Source organism: Neopsephotus bourkii, unplaced genomic scaffold, assembly GCF_033783945.1.
Source record: "Neopsephotus bourkii isolate Nb327-2 ecotype Australia unplaced genomic scaffold, CSIRO-AGI_Nbou_v1 NB_1154, whole genome shotgun sequence".
Taxonomy (NCBI): domain Eukaryota; kingdom Metazoa; phylum Chordata; class Aves; order Psittaciformes; family Psittacidae; genus Neopsephotus; species Neopsephotus bourkii.
The window spans coordinates 3,032,147-3,053,400 of record NW_026901640.1 but is presented as its reverse complement, the minus strand read 5'-3'; the positions used below and the strand labels follow the sequence as shown (position 1 = coordinate 3,053,400).

At 47.4% G+C, this 21,254-nt stretch overlaps 1 protein-coding gene across 3 annotated transcripts in view; it reads left to right on the top strand.

Moving 5' to 3' along the window:
- NUFIP2 (nuclear FMR1 interacting protein 2) overlaps positions 1–21,032 on the top strand; it is a 34,808-nt gene extending 13,776 nt beyond the window's left edge. For 2 of the 3 annotated variants that reach the window (XM_061363509.1, XM_061363510.1), the window contains 3 exons: positions 9,183–10,892; positions 18,125–18,157; positions 18,565–21,032. In XM_061363509.1, the coding sequence (XP_061219493.1) occupies positions 9,389–10,892; positions 18,125–18,157; positions 18,565–18,617 (1,590 nt within the window). In that variant the 5' untranslated portion in view covers positions 9,183–9,388 and the 3' untranslated portion in view covers positions 18,618–21,032. Of the gene's footprint in view, positions 1–6,157; positions 6,440–9,182; positions 10,893–18,124; positions 18,158–18,564 lie in introns of those variants that run through there. The other variant, XM_061363508.1, reaches the window with a different exon arrangement.
- The last annotated feature ends 222 nt before the right edge of the window (positions 21,033–21,254 follow it).

Sequence of the window (21,254 nt, the reverse complement as noted above, 5' to 3'; positions counted from 1 at the left end):
AACTGTATCCCCACCTGGGGAGCTGTGCCAGAATAGCTGTTCCACAACCCCTTTGCTGTGAACAAAAGCCTTTGTCCTGTAATGCCTCCTCATGAGTAGGTAAGCAGTGAAGTAAAGAAACTGCGTGGGAGCACAAGAGCTATGGACCAGATTCCAAGAAAAAGATGAGAGTTAGCCTTTTGCCTTCTGCAGTGTTATCACTTAGTAACTAAAATACCTAGATTTTAGAAATTGGAGCCTAGATCCATTAAGTTGAAGATGTAAGAACCCCTCTGTGGAATCCAGATGTTAACAGGCATCTGCTGCACAGTGACCAGTGCTTGCCTTGCCAGTCCTTACTGGTCTCTAGTGCCTTGTGTTTTCTTCCTGCCTAGGCTAGAACCATCAGCTGTGTGATTATGTTCAGCTCATGGTTCCTTTGGAGTAGATGGGTTTATTATGAGTAAATTCTGCTCCCCAGTTCTGTTTGAGCTCTCCAGGTGCTGGATACCTCACGGAAATAGCTTCTTAAATCCTAAAGTAGAAGCTCACTTGTGCCCTGAAGAATGATAGATAATAATCCATTCAGATCTTCTAATTTAGACATCAAATATTTAGTTTTAGCTGAATTATGCCCATTCTTTGAGAATACATAATATTTTGCTTCTCACAATGTTGCATATTGATGAATTCCATGTATTATTTTATGCGACGCATTAAAATGTGGCTGCTTTAATTTTCCTTCCCCTCCCTCCCTTTCATGTTCTTATGTTTTGAGATAAGGTGAACATAAGGTGCTATCTCAAGGCTATGCATTCTGTAATACCTTCACTGTGGACTTTTTTTGATTCACCCCTTCAGAGGTGAATGGTTCCAGTCTTTTTAATCTTCCTCCAGACAAGGGCTCTTCTCAATCCCTAATCTTGCAGTCAAGTATCATTGCCCTGTGTCACCAAATGAAACCACTTTTAGTAATAACTCAAATAAAAAACCCTTCCAGAGGCAGTGTTCTTCTAGTGCTGTGCATTGTTAGATTGGAGACCCCGAGTCCAAACACATATTGAACTCCTGTGTGTCAGGTGCAGACATATTCAATGCTTATGTTAAAAATAATGACTAAAAGAGAAAGCCCAACCCTCTTTCAAACTAATAACTGCTTGATATCCAAATGGAATGAGAATGAAATGTGACCAGCGACCTTGTGACTCCTGTGTTGTATAACAAGATAAAAAGTACTTGGGATTTGTGGATTGAGCCTTTTCTCATTTGTCTTCCAGAGGTCAAAGTCTACTGCACACAGTGACTGATACAACCCCCCATGTAAGTCAGGCAGGGCTGCCTGTGTGTCAGGCACTAAAAGCAGGACAGTTCTTGCAAGAACACCTTGGAAGGTGTTTGTGTGGATTTCTCTGTGGTCCCTGTGGTGATCCAAGGAAGCAGGAGGAGATCCAGAACTGTCTGAAAGCCCAGAGCCGGGACTCTTTGAAATCCCAGACTAGTAACAAGAAACTTGGCCAAAGTTAACCTGCTGCCTGCCTCCAGTGCTGCTTCTTATACGTATCCAAGAAGCTCCCTCCTCTTTATGATTGCACTCTAGTAAACAATTTTTCATGCAGATATGGGCAGCAAATGTTACTCCTGCTCGAGTGAACACCTCAATGTGTTTACAACAGCGATTTTCCTCAGATCCAGTCCTATTAAACAATAGAGGTAGCCACCAGAAAGAGGTCCCACTGCTTACAGCTGTTCTGGTACAGCTCACTCAAAACACTTTGAAGGGTGATCATGTCATCCCTCTTTGAGCACTTGAGGGGACTGACTCACAAGTATGAGCAAAATAACATTAGATGGTTTAAGTGGCTGCAGCCCCAGCTGTGTCCCCACTGCCCAGTTCCCAGAAGGGCTCATCCCTCAGCTGCAGAAGGCAACTCCTGAGCTGCTGTCATGACAGCCCATTCTTAAGGATGTTAATACTTGTCTGGCTCCTCAGGAAGCCTAACCAGATAAAAATGAGCACTTTTTCATCTGAATAATTGCTTTTTAGTTTAATTTCTCAAACAGGTTCAGAGAAGCACCAGTGCTGCTGTGAGGGCAGGGCAGAGGCAGGCACAGGCAGAGATGACCTTCCCTTTCAGAAGCAGCTAGCCATTATGTCAGTTTTGCTGCCTCACAAAACTATGCCCTATGGTTATTTCTGGTGCTGGGCTGCCTTAGTTTTCTAGAGAGTGACTGAAGGATTAACACAGTGTTCTTATGGCATTTGGAAGTTAAGTTTCAGGAGGGAAAAAACCATCTCAATTGAGCATGTGCTAATATTAGGTAGCAATGCTTAAATTGTTAGGAGTGGGAAAGGTAAGTGTACGGTACCCATTTCTACAATTCAGTTAGGGGGTTAAATCCTTTCTTTTCCCTTTTGCTGCTTTTTAAGACCTCTAACCCAAAATCTACTATTCATCTGTCTCTAGAGAAAGGAGTCTTTCAAGAGACCAGCTTTGAACCTATAAATAATATACACAGTGAGTACAAAAATAGAGTCAAGGAGAGGCTCCACCTTACCTGAAGATAACTGCAAAGGCCGGTTGTGAGCTGCACCCTGGTCAAACAGGAGGCTGCAGGGAGCACTAGCACCCTGTCATCCATCTTGAGTAAACTGCTTCTGAGATCTACATCTTCCTCCAACATCTGAATAGCAGCTGCTAAATCATGACTGCATTGCACTGAAATACATTAGATTTCAAGGGATAAATGTATCAAGGTCTTGAATAATATTGCTATAAACATACTTGGAACTAAGCATCTGCTTGAGTGCGTTGTTAGTTGGATGTGTTGGGGTACAGAGCCTGAACCTTGCTGTAAATGAAAACCCTGTGGCAAAAAATATGTAAATAAATGCCACACTTTGTCTGAGAGCCCTTCCCAGTATCCATAAATATGGTAATTTGGATGTTTCCCACTTTTGAGTTTTAAATAGGAGACAGGCACAAGAAATACAAAGAGAGCATTTTTCTTTTCATGGATTAATTTTATAGCTTCAGTTTCAACTTACCTGAACACACTTAATGGAAATGAAATGTAATGTCTTAAAAGCGGATTGCCTATGAAAGGAAATTATTTGTTCTTAGAAAATTACTAGATTAGCTTCTCAGTTTAACTGCATTTTCATGTGAACTCAAAGCCCATCTCAGGTCAGGCTCTCCAGGAAAACTTTCTCATGGTTTCTGTAGCAGTTGATTCATTCTTTGCTGGCTTCATTTTGCAGCTTTAAGTGGCAGGTTCTCTGAAAAGCCATTTACTTCAAAGCTTTATAAACTAAGGCTTTGAATAAACGACTGAATTATGCTGGCTATGCCCAACTTTGTGCCTGGATGTGGGAATACTTAGCACTGGGTGTGGAATTCTAAGGAAAATTACCTCTTCCCTTTGCTTGAGACCCTGCTGGTTTGCAAAAACAAAGAGCAGCAGGGAGGAAAACTGTGGATGGGGAGGCATGGAAATCTCTGGTATCCCTTCTCCAGTGAGAACACATCCTGAACAACTATTGAATATTCATGCACAGTGTAACTAGGGTGATGTTGTATCAACGATGGGATTAACGTGGAGCTGAGCTTCACCAGACTACATGTCCCAGCAGGCCATGTAGGAGACACGAGCCCACGGCGCAGCATTGCATGCTGGAACTTGTAGTACCCTTCAAATGCCTCCCTGCGGTAGGCATGGCAGTGTTTTCCCCTCTTGTAGCCATGTGAGCCGTGTCATGATGCCTTGTGCTATGTGCCTGGTCTGTTACTGGAGGGCATGCATTAGTTTGGATTTTAAAATGTGCTTTTCAAGCTTTAGATAATGCTGACATGACACTTGAAAGTGACAAAATAGAATCCCACACTGGTTTGGGGTGAAGGGACCTTAAAGCTCCTCCAGCTCCAACCCCTGTGACAGGCAGGGACACCTTCCCCTAGAGCAGCTTGCTCCAAGCCCCTGTGTCCAACCTGGCCTTGAGCACTGCCAGGGATGGGGCAGCCACAGCTTCTCTGGGCACCCTGTGCCAGCGCCTCAGCACCCTCACAGGGAAGAGCTTCTGCCTAAGAGCTCAGCTCAGTCTCCCCTCGGGCAGGTTCAAGCCATTCCCCTTGGCCTGTCTCTACATCCCTTGTCCAAAACCGCTCTCCAGGTTTCTTGTAGCCCCTTTAGGCACTGGAGATGCTCTAAGGTCTCCCCTTCAGGAGCTCTTCTTCTCCAGGGTGATACAGCCCAGCTCTCTCAGCCTGGCTCCAGAGCAGAGCTGCTCCAGCCCTCGCAGCATCTCCTCTGGACTCTGTACTTAGAATACTTAAGCTTCTGCTGTACGTGTGTGTACAGAGCTGATCTGCCCACCATCACTGTTTGCTTTCTCCCGAATCTTTTGAAGTTTGTGTCTTCAAGCCAGTTCCTTATATTAAAAATAAATTCTTCCAAGCCACCAATAAAATGTCAAGCGTGATTAAAGCCTGACTCCTCATTTTAAGACTTGTCTCCTAAGCAGCATGAGGTCACTCTGAGTCAGCCTTTGAAAGGACCGTTATTCCTGAGAGCACGGGTAAGGCCCTAAGTTCAGAGGTGTGTGCTTAAACGGTTTCACAGTGTTTTGAATCACTTTTCTTTATGCTGAACGGAATGTTAACTGTGGGGCTGGCTTGGTAAGGATTGCAGACACCTCAAACCTTGGAAAAAACATCTCTATTGATGTAGAAGTTGGTATTTCTGGTAGGAAAGGTTTTACCTCCTGCGTATGAAAGAGGGTGGAATGGGGAGCTGTGCTTGAGGCACAGACTTTCAACTATGTTCTGGTGAAATGAAACTGGGAACTGTAAAATCTCTGGACAAGGACTGTCCTTTGTACAGAGCTGAGGCCTCATAGAGCTTTCTGCTCACAGGAGCTTTGTTTACTATATATTAATACATAAAATATATAGCAGGATGTTAAAGCATCCTCCTGAGATGTGAGGAAATACTATTTTTGTCTCTGCAGCCTTTTTTATTTTGTGCATATTAATTATGAACATCTTTAATTCCATGATCCCGTTTTGTCACTCATGCTTCCTGTTTGTTGTAGTGCATGCTCTGAGTATCTGCAGGTAATAAACCACACTGGAGTACTGAATAACTCGGAGCAGGACTCTGCCCCTGAATCCAGCCTGTGTCAATCCCTGGTCTCCCCATCCCTCTTGCTGCCCTTTTCCTACCCTCCTAACTCTTGCCCCAGTTGTCGCTGCCGTGTCCAAATCAAACCCCTTGCTGTCCATGGAGAATGCCTGTGTCTGCGAGGGAACGGGGAAAGGCAGGCGGAGGGGAAAGTCTTGCTGGCGAAGGAACATGCTCAGTGCAGAGGCAGGATTCGAGGTCACTTGGCTGCAGACCCCCCCTTACAAGACACGCTCCAGTGGGGATTGGCAGAGGTTTGCAGTGGTGAGAATCTGGGGCAAACTCTGACAAGCTCCAAGTTGTTTCCCCCTTCCCCTCCCCGGCTTTCCACCACCACCACTGGCGTTTTGTTAAGCATCATTCCTGATCTCTAGCGCTGTTCTCAGTAGCGAGCAATGGGCTGTGTGGAGTTGCCCGGCCCTCGCTAGAGCCGTGCTGGGCTCCATCCCGGCCGCTCTACGGGCGGAGCCCCGGAGCAGAGCGGGGACCCGGCGCGCTGCTGCTCCCGCGTTCTCCGTGACTGCGGCTTTACCGCGGTGCTCCCGGTGACCACCTCCTCTCCGGCGCAGCCCTGCGGACGCGGCTGCACTAACCCGGCCTGCTGCAGCCCCTGCTCGGCATCACCCGCTCCTTTACGGGCTCTGCTGCACCCCGAGCCGCCCTCTCCCGCGGGGGGCGAGGCTGCGGAGCCAGGCTGTGCGTGCACCGCCCCGGTTCCGCGGGGGAGCCGCTCGCCAGGCTCCGAGGCCTGACTCAGCGGGGAAGGCAGCGGAAGGTGCCTGTGCTACGGCGCGGCCGTGCTTGCACGGGGCAGAGGGGTGAAGCGCACCCGGCCCTTGGCCTCACCTGGGCAGGGGTTGGCCGGCGGGGCTGTGCCGCGGTGGCCGGGCCGGCTCCCATATCCTCTCCCCGCCTTGCCTTTCCTTTCCTCTCCTCTCCGGCGGCCGGGCCGGGGTGGGGCGGGGCGAGGGGCGGGCGCGGCGGCGCGGCTCGCTGATTGCAGGGCGGGCGCTGCCAGTCCGCCGCGTCCCAGCGCCGGAGCCGCACGGCCCAGCAGCGAGCGCCCAGCCCGGCCTGGCCCGGCCCCGCCAGCCGCCCCCCATGGAGGAGCAGCCCCACCACCATCATCACCACCATTACTACTACTGCGGCCACCACCACCACCACCCGCAGAGCGCCTACCTGCCGCCGCCCGACGGCCGAGCCCAGCCCAAACCGCCGCTCCGACACGAGCACAAGCACGGCGGCCCGCAGCACCAAGAGGCGGCCAAGCGGAGAACAGGTCCGGGGCAGGGCGGCGGGACGGGGCCTGTGACCTTCGTGGGGCGGCGGTGGTGGGGCCTTCCTCCTCCTCCTCCTCCGCCGCCTCCTCCCCCGGCCCGGCTGGAAGCTTCTCCGCCGCGCTGGGGCAGCTTCCTGTCCGCCATGTTGGGGCCGGCGCGGCTGCGGGAGCCGCGGGGCCCGCCGGGCACGTGGGGCCGGGCCGCGCCGCACCGGGAGCGCTGCCCATGGCCGGGCCGGGCCGGGGGGCGGCGGGGGGCGAGGAGGCCCCGGGGAGAACCGATCACAGTGACTCGGGGGAGGCGGAGGGGCCTGCACCGGGGGGGTCTCTGGGCCGCTTCCTCCGCGGGGTTCGGGCCGAGCCGGGAGAGAGGCTGCGCGGAGGCAGGGAATGGCACCGCGGAGCTGGGGAGAGGGGGGAAGCTGCTCCCGAGCCCCCTCCTCACCCTGGGGCGCTGCCCGGCTGCGGCGTCCTGAGAAATAATCCCATTTAGAGGGGCCGGGGGGGGGGGGGGTTCAGAGCAAGTGTGTGACTGCGGCAGCACCTAAAATGCCGTACAAATACCTGAATTCTGTGGTGTTCCGTGAGGTTTCCATTTACATAACGAGGGAAGGGCCCTGGCCGGCATCGGGAGCCACGCACGCAGCCTCGGGAGCGGGGGTAGGGAGGGACCGGCCCCGGCCAGCGCTAAAATAAGTTGCCGAGCAAAAATAAGTTGAGGAGTCATTTCGCTGTTTGCAGTGTGCCCGGGGTGCTCTCCCAGCCCTCCCTTTCCAGCTATGAAACCAGCCGTGGGGCTCCCAGATCCTCCTCTTGCTCCTCTGTGCCTAGGCCAGAGCCAGCTCTGGCAATCGTTGGTTGGGAGAAAACTCAGGCAGCTGAGTTGTGAATACTTGAGGATTGGAACTCGAAACTGCTGACACACTGACTTACTGAGATGGATTTTGTTCTTCATTTCATTCTTTCGCTCCTCGTCTGCAGGGGTCTTATGACCATTCTTATTGTTTTGTTGCATTAGCAAGTGGTGTCAGAAGTCTTGAGTCATGCAAGGTCAGCTGTAACACGTTGCTCTTGAGAAAGGCTTCCTCTCAAATACTTGATTTTTTTTAGTCCTTGACTTAATCCCATCCCATCAGCGCTCTCCAGGATGAAGTATTCATGGTTAATGTTCTTAACAGCCCATTGGAAAGTTAGGGTGGAAGTTGTGGTGGTTGCAGATACTTGCGTGTAGTAAAATCCTTTTTGATCCCTCTCAGCAAACTCAATTCTGTGAAGATTCCTACAAGGATTCTTCTGTTCCCGACTTACCCAGCACTTGAGCAGTTACATCTGCCAGACATCTGAGGCTCCAGGATGTGAGGATAACAATGATTTCTGGTATAGCAGTTAATTTCAGCAACATTGGCAACAACAAAAACATTCTTTTTCAAGCTGGAATTCTGCCTGCTCTCATTCTTGGGGGACTGACTTGGTGCCACCGTGGCTGCAGATGAAGCCTTAGGTGGGTCAGTTGTTGCAGATGTCAGGCTTTCCACCCTCGGGAAGGAGGATGGATGAGTCAGAGGAGGAGCAAGGATATCGCTCTTCCTGGAGGAGCGGGTCCCTCTGCTCCATGCGCAGCTGGAGTGTGTTTGTTGAGCTGGGTACAGAGTCCTCTTCCCATCTCTTGGTGGGGTTTCAAGGCTTCTCTTGGGCCAGTGCAGCCAAAGTCTGTGAAAGTGAAAGGTCGCTGGCCAGAGGTTTGGCAAAGAAAACGAAACAAGGAGGAAGTTGAGGTGGTTCTGGGCTGTTCTGAGCTTCCAGCTCCTTGAATTGCACACTCCAGATTCACTGCAGAACCATAAGGCCTAGAAATGAACTGCGGAAGGAGGGAGGAAAGCTGAGTGTACAGCATCATCTCATGGTTTGTTGAGTTGGATCCCTCAGTAAGTGCTTTATTCCTTGGCTCTCAAGCTAGGAGCAGGTCTCCCAAGGACAAGTTTCTTGGTGGGCAGGAGACCAATTGCTGGTAGTGATGAAGGCTGATTGTAGGGATGTGGTTCTTCCTGCTTTTATCACCTTCTCGATGTTAAAGAGCACATGTAGGGAGGTGTTGGTTGCTGTCTTGAAGTGAGGGGATGCTGGCACCCTTTCTTCCCTCCTCCTTCCAACTGGACTTGCACATGTCCTCTTGGAAAGCTGCTTTTTTAGGTTTTCTTAGGGATTCTTTTCCCCCTTTACTGGGAGAGGAGGGTGGGAAGGAGGGCTGCTGGTGTTGCAGGCCTGGGAGCTGACGGAGATGATAGGAGTTGGCTCTAGTTCACTGTATGGATTCTGCACCTTAACAAATCCCATAGCAAAGGCAGCAGATCCTTCTGTCTTGGAGCATCCTGGGAATTACTTTTTTTCCTCTGCATGACCTGGAAACAGTCAGTAGCTGATGAAATAGCTCTCTAGCTTGCCAGTGGCCTTCAGTCCGTTTTCCTTATCTAGTACCTGAATATTCCTTTGCTGTATTTTGTCATCTATAGGTCACCCTGTTGTATGTGTGAGTCAGTGGCTGCTGATACTTACTGCTTAACCCTTTGTGCTGTGGTTTCCAGCAAATAAGCGTTTGCTTTTGTACATGGGAGGCTTTTCCTATTTTAAAATGTCTGCTTGAGGCAACTGGATATGTTTGGGGCTGATTACAGCTTTCTGCCATCAGAAGTTTAACGTTTCACATTCTAATTCTTGCCTTTTGTTGTTTTTGGCTTCCTTCTAGGCTATGGAGAGCTAAATGGTAATGCAGGAGAAAGAGAAGTGTCATTAAAGGGCCTGTGCTCTGATGAAACCACCACCCCAGGATCCAGGGTACCCAATGGCAGCCAGCAGCTCGTAGACACTAACGTGCCCCCAAAGCAGACTGTGAAGGCCAGTGCTTTGGGGAAAGCTGGAATCAAACCCAAAAACTTCATTCAGAAAAATAGCATGGACAAAAAGAATGAGAAGTCCTACGAGAACAAACTTAGAGAAAGCCAATCCTCAGACAAGCCAGAGGGAATGTCTGTTCCAAACGGTGTGGTCACCAATAACTCCAGCTATATCACCAATGGCTACATAGGGAAAGGGGCCGATAACGATGGAAGTGGCTCCGAGAGTGGATATACTACGCCTAAGAAGCGGAAAGGCAGGCGCAACAGTGCCAAGGGTTGTGAGAACCTGAATCTAGTTCAGGACAAAATAATGCAACAGGAGGTCAGTGCACCAACCTTAAAACAGGAACTTGAGAGTTTCAAGCCTGATTATAGTGAACAAAAGGGGAACCGAATTGAAAATACTAAGCCAGTCTGGAAATATGAGGCTGGAGCTGGTGGAGCAGGACGGGGAAAGCCTGGGCTTGGGGATGTACAGCGAAAAAACTCGGATGCCAAACCTGGGATTAGCAGCAAGAAGTTTGATGACCGGCCCAAAGGGAAGCACGCGTCATCAGCTACGTCTAAAGAGGACTCATGGACCTTATTTAAACCACCCCCAGTTTTTCCAGTGGACAATAGCAGTGCTAAAATCGTACCCAAAATAAGTTATGCAAGTAAAGTTAAAGAGAACCTCAACAAAGCAGCTCAAACCCCATCCCCGTCATCTTCGTCATCTTCATCATCTGCCGGGGAAACTCAGGCCCAAACATCAAGTCGACTGTCCCAAGTCCCCATGTCTGCTATGAAATCTGTTACTTCTGCTAGTTTCTCCAATGGGCCCATCCTGGCAGGGACAGATGGAAGTGTGTATTCCCCAGGGACCCAGCCACTGCTCTCATCTGCTGCTAGTACTGTACCATCCACCTCCTCCGAGTCAGGACCCCAGGACATGAGTACACCTTCAGCAGCTCTCGAACAAAAGAAATCTAGCCTTTTTATCTACCCTTCAAATATGCAAACTGTGCTTCTGGGTACAACCCAAGTCAGTTTCCCATCGCAGACCAATCAGCAGAACCTGGGAGATATCTTCCAGAATCAGTGGGGTTTGTCTTTCATCAACGAGCCCAGCGCTGGACCCGAAACTGGTGTGGGGAAATCTGCGGATAATCAGTTAATGGAAGTGACATTTCAAGGGGAATATCCTGCCACTTTGGTTTCACAGTGTGCTGAAATCATTCCCTCAGGAACTGAACAACCTGTGTTTCCTAAGGCTTATGAGCTGGATAAACGGACTAGCCCTCAAATTCTTAGTGCTATTCTTAAGCCTGGGACTGCTGTTGAGGGTGGTGTCTTAGCTTTGGAGTCGCATCACACAGGTGACCTACAAAAGGCAGACACCGGTAGCCAAGGTGCTTTAGTGTTTCTTTCAAAAGACTATGAAGTAGAGAATCCTCTGGCCTCTCCCACGAACAATTTGCTAGCCTCCGCCAAAGAACAGAGGTACCAGAGAGGCCTAGAAAGGAAAGATAGCTGGGGTTCTTTTGACCTGAGGGCTGCTATTATGTATCACACTAAAGGTAATGGCTTCACTTGCTGCCTAAGGGCATTTTCTCTCCTTTTTTTTATGTTACTATTTTAAATGCAATATTCTAACGTGATCTATCCTTTACAGCAGTTGATTGCTTTAAAAATGAGCTTTTTGCTTGCGCATCTCTAACAGCAGTAGTGGCTTGGGCAAGTTATTCAAACAGTTGTTTAGTTAACGTTCAGAGGTACTTGTCTCCCTGTTCTGTGGACAAGGGTAAGTCGTGATACAGCAAGTGTGGTTTATGTTTGAATTCCCATGGAAGAAGCAGGTTCTCCTCGAGCTTCCAGCATTGGAAGGAGTTAAATGTGTAGGTTTGCCAGTTCTGTCCCAGCTTTACCAGGTGATTTTCTGTCACTGGAAAGGCTTCATAGTCTGTACTCACACCTCTACCACCAAAGTGTTGCAGCTTCTCCCCTGGGCAGATCAGGCCATGAAATCACAGCTTTGAAGGAAGACAGATTATTGCTACAGCTTTTCGTGGTGTGATTTGATTTAATTTCCTGAGCAAACCCCTCCCCATCCCTCTTTTCTCCTGCCCTTCTGATTGGAGCAACAGCAAGACAAATCTTTGCTTATCAGCTCTTCTGGAAGGTGCAGATTGAATTCTCTCATTGTCTTTGTAAGCCAAATCTTGCCGATGATTTTATTGCTTTCATGAAGTCCTTTGTAGTCCAGCTCTTTCTTTTTTTAATTTCCCTGGGTTTTTTTGGTTTTTGGTTGGTTTTGGTTTTTTTTTGGAGCCTGAAATGACTCAAACATGATAGAGATGCCTTAAACTGGGAATGAAGAGAAGGATGCCTGGGGCTGCCTTGCGTTCGGTTTCAGCCTCAGCCCCAGCAGCAGTGAGGTCTTGTGGCAGTTCTTGGCTTTTGGTTTTGGCTCCGTGTTAACAGGAGCCTGGTTGTGAGTTCCCTTTGGCACAGTCTTGACAACACAGGGGCAGTTCCTACTTCCCGCTCCCTGCATCCATCCCCTTATCCTGAAGGGAACAAGGTGATCACCCATTTCTTGTTCACTGTTCCATATAGTATGTGGGTAACGTCTTGCTTCTCTCTGCAGAGGGGTTCCTATTTGCTTGGCATTGGCAGATTTGCTGTGTTTTGACCTACTGCTAAGTTCTTAAATTACCTGTTTGCAAACCCTTTGTGTAGCAGACGGACACTCAGATGCCTTCCTTTAGTAACAGCAGGCCCAGTCACTTAAAAATAATAACTCCAAATGTGTTTTTTCCGGGTCGTTTCACTCACGGTGTTAACGTTTTAAGCTCTAGCGTTCTTGAGAGCAGCATTCATCAATCGATTTTTATCTGGGTCCTCTACCCTGTGCTCAGTCTGTTCCAGTATTAAAGCAAGCTTTCTGTTCTCATTTCTTGTGAGTGCCTGCAGCCTAAATCCCAGTTTGCCATCAGAAAACAGGGGTACTGGGAAGCACAGCATAGTCCTAAGCAAGCCTTTTCTTGAGTTTGCAGATTTTCCCAACGTTTAAGTTCGTTTCTCTTGGGTTTTGTCAGCCTTTTGTTAGGTTTCTTGTAGGAAAGCCACTCTGTCCAGCTGCAGAGGCTCATCAGCTCTCCCTTTCTCACTAGCAGTGTGAAAGACAGACCCCAGTAAAACAATGGTAACAACAGGAAAATAAAGAACACTCCCTTCCCATGTCCTCTCTTAAGGAGGTGTTAACTTCAAAGTCTGACTGTGTTTAGTTCTTGTAAACGCTGGTGTTAATTACATTCAGTGGCAAGAATGGACACCTAAAGCACTCTTTAAAATACTCTCTTTCTTCTCTTTCCATCCTTGTGCATGTGAATGCTCTTGCTCTGTGCATCCGGAGCGATGCCCTGGGGGAACAACCCCACCCCTCTTCTGCCCATTCATTGCTGTGCAGGTGCCAGCTTCAAGGTGTTACCTATGGGTAAAAGATGATGAATGTTTCTAATCAATGCTGTCATTAACACACTGATAGGGGTGCTCCAGACAGTTTAGGCTTGTCTTTCTTCTACTTAATCTTCAGATACTGGTTTACAAAGCAGGAGATAGTAGTCCACGTGTAGGTCTTAGTATCTCTTCTGTGGTGATGTGGGGGTGTTTCCTGGTGTGTTCAGGTCTGTTGGGGTGAGTTGGATTAAGGGGTAGGGGGAGGAATAGTGCTGCCTTCTGCCCCATGCAGATGGAGGTAGCTGTCCCCTCTTCATCGTGGTGACCCTGCAGCCAGAGTCCTGCAAAGCATCCAGAGAACGCTGCTGGTGGTGTGTTCACAGGGTAGCAGTGCAATGGTTAATTCCCACACCATTCCCCCCGTTTATCTTGGGCTGTTTTCCTGAGGTCCTGCTCCTGGCCAGCCAGTTCCTCTGCAATAGGAAAGGAACGATTTCACTTGTTCATTTTTCACAAGCTGCCTTCTCCTCCCTGTGGCTTTGCCCGGGCCAGTGTTGGAGTGTCCCGGGCAGTTGGATCCTCAGATTGTTTGGTTTTCATTTCGAGAGGAGGGTGAACTTCTCCCTCTTCAGATCGATCTGTTTGCTTTTGAGCAAAGTCTCCATAGTTTGATCTTCAGACCTGCCCTGCCTCCGGGGTTATGGACACAAAGAGAAACGATTGCAGGGCAAGGATGGGGTGAGCATGGAGCACTGGTGGGGTCCTTGTGTGCAGTAGTTCAATGGCAAGGATGAAGCTCTGCGTGTTGCAGTGAGGAATGGGCTCTAGTGTGTGTGGTTGCAGTGTCTCAGCTTGTATGTCACAAGCTTGCCCACCCTTCTGTGCTGTTTGTGTCTGTAGCTGTCATCAGGTTGTGTGGATCTTCACCTTGGGCTGCACATAAGGCATGGGAAAGCCTCTCACTTACGTGGTAGCTTTGTTCCAGCAAAGCAGGTTTTCCTGTGTGTGGTTGCCCAGTGATTGCAAGGGGCATGATAGATCGTAATTGCTTCACAGCTTCCTTCCAATACCTAAAGGAGCCCAACAAGGAATCTGGAGAGGCGCTTTTTACAAGGGCATGTAGGGATAGGACAAGGGGGAATAGATTCAAACTGACAGAGGGGAGATCCAGGTGGAGATTCACCCTCCTGTTCTTCTCTTGGGTGCTTTTCATGCTTTCTTCTGTGGCCCTGCTTCGTGCCTTGGTTTTCTTCCTTTTTAAAGGGCAGGACTACCCTCCTCATTGGATCTGCTTGACTGTAAAACACGATCCTTCAGTGTGGCTGCCTTCACTGACAGCACGTGCCACTCAGTGTTTGTGCTGGTGCCTTGAAGCACTCGGGTGACATACCTGATTAGCAAGGTAGATCTGATCTAGTTGAGCATTGGTGGGCCTACTGGTTGTGTCTCGGCAGCTTTACTTCTATTGAAATCAGTATCTTACTGCTTTAGTCCTCTTACAGACAGCTGGATGAACCACTTCATATCAGAGTAATTACCAACACTTTGCAGGATTTCATCATATTTGGGCATTTGCAGTCTTCCAGGCCACGCTGTCGCTAACACCAAGCTCTATGTGGCACACTGTGTAAATGTAAGCTCAGTAGTTTGCTTTTCCTTACCTAAAAAGCAGTTAAGATCTGCAGTTCAGCTGCACAGTAGCAAAGACCACATAGAGGGAGGAGAGGAAACTGCAGCGTGTTCCTCTTCTGTCTTGCCCCCATGTTTCTGCCTATGCTGCTGCTTTGTTCCATCTCTGCTCGCGTGAAGGAGCAGAAGAGCAGCATGGAAAATGGAGCAAGGCAGCGTGGGCCAGCCAGGAGTGGCGTGCACTGCAATGGTGAACTGGGTCAGAAGAAATAGCAGAGCTGTGAGTTCAGCAATTCCCATCCTTTACATCAGGGGAGGAGGGGAAGAAAGTGCCTTGGCTTCCCATCCCCCTTGATGGGAAGGGGTTAGAGCTCAGTCTATTGCTTGTTAGGCCTGAGCTGTGAGGCAAAGACTGATTCAGTTCTCCTTCAAGTTTCTGCTGTTTCCAGTTGTCAGGGTGAGTTGCAGTGTATTCAGTACAGCAATGAGTCTCCACAACATTGAACTTTCAGTCTTTGCTTTGTTTCAGGGGCAATCTCATAACTTACTGATTGTGTCACCTAGATAGAAAAACGTGATGAGGATGATCTCTCTTTATTACTAGTTTTCTAGCACTTCAGTTTAGAGACTACTGTCAGTTTATATGTTAGATTTATAAGAACAAAGAACATGGTACTGTGCAGACACTTGTGTTTGCAAGGGCAGCCTCTCTAGCAAGGTAAATGTGTGTAAAAGTGCCTGTCTTAACAAGTTATTGTAGAGAGACTTCTTTCTTTCCTCTCCAAGGTTATGTACCAGTCCAGCTGTAAAGTTTATTGACCTATGAGGCATCTCAACACAATGCACCTTTAGTTTGTTCCTCACATCAAAGCCTTTCTCCACCAGCCCTTTGTTCCCAGAAAAAGTGGTTCCTCTCCTTGGAGCTCCTTAGGTGGATATGGCTGGGGCTGTCTGCTGCAGGCAGCTCCTGCAAGCCATGATCCCAGAGGGCTGTGGGGAGGTTGGCCAGCAGTTAAACCATCCTGGAAAACATGAGGTTGGAAGGGGCACAGGAGGTAACCTGGTTCTGCCCCTGGTTGGAGCAGGGCTGGCTTTGATGCTAGGTTGTGCAAGGCCTTGTTGATGGCATTTTCTCCAGCTGGGTTGGAGCCTGCTGGGAAGGAAGCATGCAATTTCCCTGGCCACGTGTCCTGCTTTGGGAATGATGGCCTCTGTTGGCCAGGTCTTGACCAAGTTGTGCTTTGGAAAGCAGCAGTTGTAGTAACTGAGGTCTGTCCAGCCACTGCTGTAGTGGTGCTGGCACTTGTGACAGCACCATGCGACAGTCACAGGTGACACAGCCTGTGATCAGTCCACAACCAGGAAGAAAACCCACTCGAATGTATTGCCAAGTAAAACACTCAGAATCACAAAATTTCATCTTAAGCTTGAAGGAGAGTCTTTTTCTCCTGGTTCTGTGTTGCAGTTTGCCAAAAACTTGATGGTTTTATCCTCTGTGAAGGTGTTTCAGCTGGTGAATGTGCTGAACCTGTGCTGCTCTCCTGTATCCATGTGCTTCTGGCCAGGTAGAGAGGAGGACCTTGCTCTTGCACTTGACAATACTCAGTAGTAGTCAATATCACACCCAGTTTTCTGATGGGCTTTGGGTTTGTAGCTTTGTCAGGGTGAGTACCTGCCAGACAATGTGTGTGTGTGTGTGCTTTACAGGACAGTTCACAAAACCTTCTCTCCTACCTCTCTTTCTGAAGAAGGAAGATTGAAGCCTGAAAGGGTTGTGGAGTTTGGGTGTTGATTTGTTAGGGTTTTCTTTAAAACAGAATTTTGACAACTGAAGGGGTTTTTTTGTGTGTTGCTGATAGTACCTCACTGTCTGATTGTCAGGCACATCTTAATACAAGCAGTTCACATTCTTCTGGTGTCCCATGAAGTTAAGGCCAAAGAGAAGTGCAAAAGAAAGCATGGTCTTTTGCCTGGAGGTACAGCAAGGAGCTGTGCTTCAGCCTCTGCCTTGTATTTGATGCTCAAACATTGCTCTAATGCGGAGGAGCCAACAACTTGAGAGTGGTTTTCTGAGCCCTGCCTTTGGGGAAAGCTCTTAAAATAGGTGATGTCCTTTAGTTGTTAGGAAATGATGCATCTAACATCCCTGCATGGAAAACGAGCTCTGCTGGAGGTAATTTTAGTAGCTGGTTCATTTTACTTCTGGGGAATCTGCATCTGGTGAATGAGGGAGTCCCTTGCTAGGTTGCTTACATCCGTCCCTGGGGGTGGTAGAGGCTTGTTGCTACTCCCAGAACACTTGGGGTTCCCCTGATGGGAGCGCAGTCTGGCTGCTGTTACCCTGACACATAAAAAACAGACCTTGGAAAATTTTGTCAGGGGCTTCCTTACAAAAGGCTTAATTGTGCAGAGGGGGCTGGCAGTATTCATTTGCATGCAATTTCCTGCCCCAGGGAGCTTGAGATAGCAGGGGACAAAGAACAGATGAAGCCTTGGAGAAGAGATTCAAACATGGAAGTGATTGATGGAGGTGGCACTCGGTGCACATCGTGCTGAGGCTGTGACTTCTACAGGGTTTTTCTTCTTCCTTTCCATTGCTGGTTAGTTTACTTACTGCCTTGGGTTGTGTTTCACTGCACATACCATGTAGCTCAATAATCCATTGCTGTTCCCTGTTCCCACCCCTGCCAAGGTCCTGTCATCCTCCTTTGTGGCAAAAGGGAGAGCTTGAAAGATTGTTTTTGCAGGTTGTGTTCCTACTAAATGCTCCTTTTCTATAATAATGTCTCTTAAACTTGGGTGCAGGGTCCTGTTAGTATCTTCATAAGTATTCCAGCTCCCAACATTCCAACTTGAGAGTGTCTAAATGTAATTATTTTGAATGGGTCTGTAAAGATGTGACTTCATTTGGCATATTTTCATAGAGTGAATCATAGAATCACAGGATGGTTTGTGTTGGAAGAGACCTTAAAGCTCATAGAGTTCCAGCCCCCTGCTATGGGCAGGGACACCTTCCACTAGAGCAGGTTGCTCTATGGCCCATGCAACTTGTCATGGGACTGCAAGGGGTGGGGGGAAGAACCTTCTGATTCTTAAAGTGAATGAAAAGGACATTTAACTTTGCTGTTACTTCCTAGCTAAACAAGAACACGTGCTCTCAGCAAGAACTGGGGAGGGTTGATTTGTCTTTAGCCCACAGGTGTGTATAGAGGTAAATTAGGGAAAGAACTGCCAGCCAGGCAGGGAGCTGGGTGTCCTGAGCGTTGCACCTTGTTCTCAGGTGATGTGTTGGCAGCAGTGTCTTTGCATGGTGTGCTTTGGCAGGCGCACACTGTGCACCATGAGAAACCTGCTTTGTTCATGAGTTCTGACCTCACAGAAATCATCTCTCCAGGCTACTTGTTGAGGCTGCAAGTTGGAGTCAGAGTAGTAAAGCCCAGAGTTTGTGATGTGTAGGAGCGGAGATTGGAGATGACATTCCTGATGCTCAGTATGGCCATCTGACCCTGAAGACCAGGTTATAGCCTTTTATTCCCGGATCATTCACATCAAATTCATGCAGACCTGTGGGCTGAGTTGGGGCTGGGCTGGATGGGATTGGCTTTGTCTGAAAGCCTCAGTGTTGTGCTATGCTCAGAAAAATTGAAGTATATTTGGAGTTGTCTCCAATGGCAGCATCAACTTGCATAATAACAATGGTCTTCTCATTTTGCCTCCACAGAAATGGAATTGGTTTGGAATTTGCAGAAGCAAGGTAAGGATTACTGGAAAGAATAAATAAGCTAAATTGCTCTGTTCTCCTCTGTCTCTTGGGATGGGTGATGAGAGTGGATGGTCTTGGTGTCTGGAGATGCCTGAGTTTAGTTCTTCAGTGCCTGCTGTTTGTAGTGTGGGTTTACCTTTACCTGTGTTTTGGATTGCTACAAGTCAGAACAATAAGGTTTACCATAATTTTGGGGTGTCCAGAGAGAAGCAGAGTCCCTCAAAGAGCAGTAAAACCAGTGTCAAATCAAAGATTTAACGAGTCTTCCCTATGTGTCTGTGCAACAGCTTTCTACTTCTGGTGTTGGCTGTCAGACCCAAGAATAAGTTTTAGAACATCTTCAGCCATAGGTCCTGAAAGTAGCTTATGGGAAACTTAGGATTGTGCTCTCTTTCCAGATCCCAAAAGGATAATCACTTATGATGAAGCCATGGATCGCCCGGATCAATGAAGGTAGCAAGACGAGACTGCCTGTTCTAACCTTTCTGCAGCATTTGTGCTGTTCGTGGGGGACAAAAGGCTTTTATGCTCCTTCTAAATCTTCAGTGCAGCAGAGGAACCGTAACTAGAATCACAGGATAATATATACAAATATATATATAGTTATTTAAAAATGGCAACTGAAAGTAATTAGACTTCTTAAGGAATCTGAAAATCTATTTCAACGAGACTACACACGTGATTATTTAATCTCCGGTACTGAATAGATTCTTTTTTTTTTTTTTTTCCCCTTTTCTTTTTTTTTCCTTTTTTTTGTTTTGTTTTTTTGGTTAAAGAGTGAATGCAAGTGATTTAACAAACACAGACTCGATTTACAAGCCCGGTTCTAAAGTTCCTGCTGTTGTCTGCAATGGGCCGCAGCAACCCACTGGAGAGGCATTTCCACTTGACAAGGTTTCTGTTTCTCGTTCTGTGACTGTAGTGACACACTAATCACAGGGAAATCAGGATGATTCACCATACTTCATCTCCCCTTTCCCTTCCACCTCCCCTAGTTGGTTGTGTTTTTTTCTGTTTTGTTTCCCATTGAATGCTGGAGAAACACCTTGAAGTTTGCAGTTTTTTTTAATCCAGAGAATTATAATCCGCATGTTTTGCCAGGAGTAAAGCAGCAATCCGATGCTGGGAATATTGTCTTAAAGCATCATTCTTCTGGGGGTAATACTGCAGTTCTAGGATGCATGGTGAAGTCACACAGTTGACCTGGCTCCGGTTACACGGTGGACTATTGCAACTGAGGAGTTCTTTTCATTTTAAAAGACAACGTGCAAAAATAAGCAATCTGTTTAGGCATTTAATACAGAGAAAAACAAAAAACCCACTGTTCCCACAGGTTAATGCCATTGTATTGCTGGGAGCAAAAAAAAAACAACAAAAACCTTCTGCTTTCAACTGTAGGTGCTTCATATTTGCTCTGTCTGTCTCCTAACACTAAATGTGCTGGATTTCTTTCCCATTTTCATTGGAAAACTGAAGAGGAATTGAGTTCTGCTAACTTCCACCTTTCTTGAATTATTTCTTTTCTCTTAAAAAAAAAAAAGAAAATAAAAAAAAAAAGAAAAAAAGGAAAAAGAAAAAAAAAAAAGAATTTGAATCCTTTTCAATTTGTCCATGGGACTCCAATGGCCACACCTGCCCGTTGGAAAAGCTCTTTTATATTTTAATGCAGTCTGTGTATTTCCGAGCTCTGCTCATGATGATCTCTTAATAAAAATCTATTTTATTACAAAAAATGGAGGACTTAGGAATGAAAATAATAATTAAAATTTAAAAATAAAGAGTAAATCAATAAATCCCAAGGGAAGGAAAGCTTCCTATAGCAGTGGTAGAGAAAGCAGACTGCAGCTCCAGCTGTGTAACCCGCTCTGTCCCATTGCAGCTTGTGTAGCGCATCCAAATCAGCTTGGGGTTGGGCAGTTTCTCTGGGTTTTTGGTTCTTAAAGGTGGAAAGTTCACAGGGTCCAGTGCAAGAAAGAGCTATAAATAAAGCCAACCTGGGGCTTTTGACCTAGCCAAGCTCCACATGTACCCAGTGTGGAGTGTTTGTGGACAAATAGTGGCTCACATACATCTGGGTACCAAGGTCAGCAGTACATCAGTCTGGACCCTATGGGGCATTAAGGAAGCAGATAAGCCCAAAACTTGTGCCCACCCCTTGTGCTTAGATATATCCACTTGTTTTTCTGTTCACTAGGAATGTGTATCATGGTTTTTAATTGTTTCTTGTTTTAATAAGATTGTTTCTGAACGAGACTCTTAGGTTCACAGTGGGACAATGGAACTTCTTTCTGTAAGATCGCTAGCTGTCTGCCACGCTTCATTTTACAAGTTTGATTATGAATTGCCTACTCCATTTTAATGTATAAACTACTATATAGTATAATACTGTAGTGTAATACTATATAGTGATCATGTATTGTACCAGTCCATGTATGGTTGGCCAGTCGCAAATACTTCTATTTCACCTACAACCTGTACCACCTCTGCAGGTGTGTGTCACTTTCAGATGTATAACATGTTTACAGATGTGCCCCACATCTAGTCCTCAACGTTCCTATCTCTGATTCTGTTGAGTCTCCCAACTGCTTGCCAAAAGTTGGAATCGCCTTTGGCTTCACTGTGGAAGAGCTGGGGCGTTCCTGAGCTTTAAAGTGTTGAACAAACTGGTGGGATTGGGAAAATTAAGGTGGAAGAAACGTTTTGGGATGGTTTTTTGTTTTATTTTCAACAAGGTGAAGGCTAATAGCAAAGTTCCCAGTTTGTTTTACTGGCTTTAAGGCTCTGCTGTGTATTTATTTGCCTTGTGTAGTCACTTGTCGCCTTAAGGGCTGGGTTCCATTAAAAACAAAAAGACAAAAAAGATAAATCCAAACCCTTCTTTGCTTCCCTGGGCTCTGCGCTGTCCTGGTCCCCCCCTGCCCCAGATCTGCTCTCTTGGCTGTTGTGATGCAGAAGCTGAGCAGCAATAACCCATTGCTGAATCTGACCCCTGCGCCTTTAGGAGGATCCCAGTCTTGCTGAGTATTTGAGGATGCTCATGTTGGCCTAGTCCAGTTGGTGTTCTAAACAAGCGTTGAGCACAGTTCAA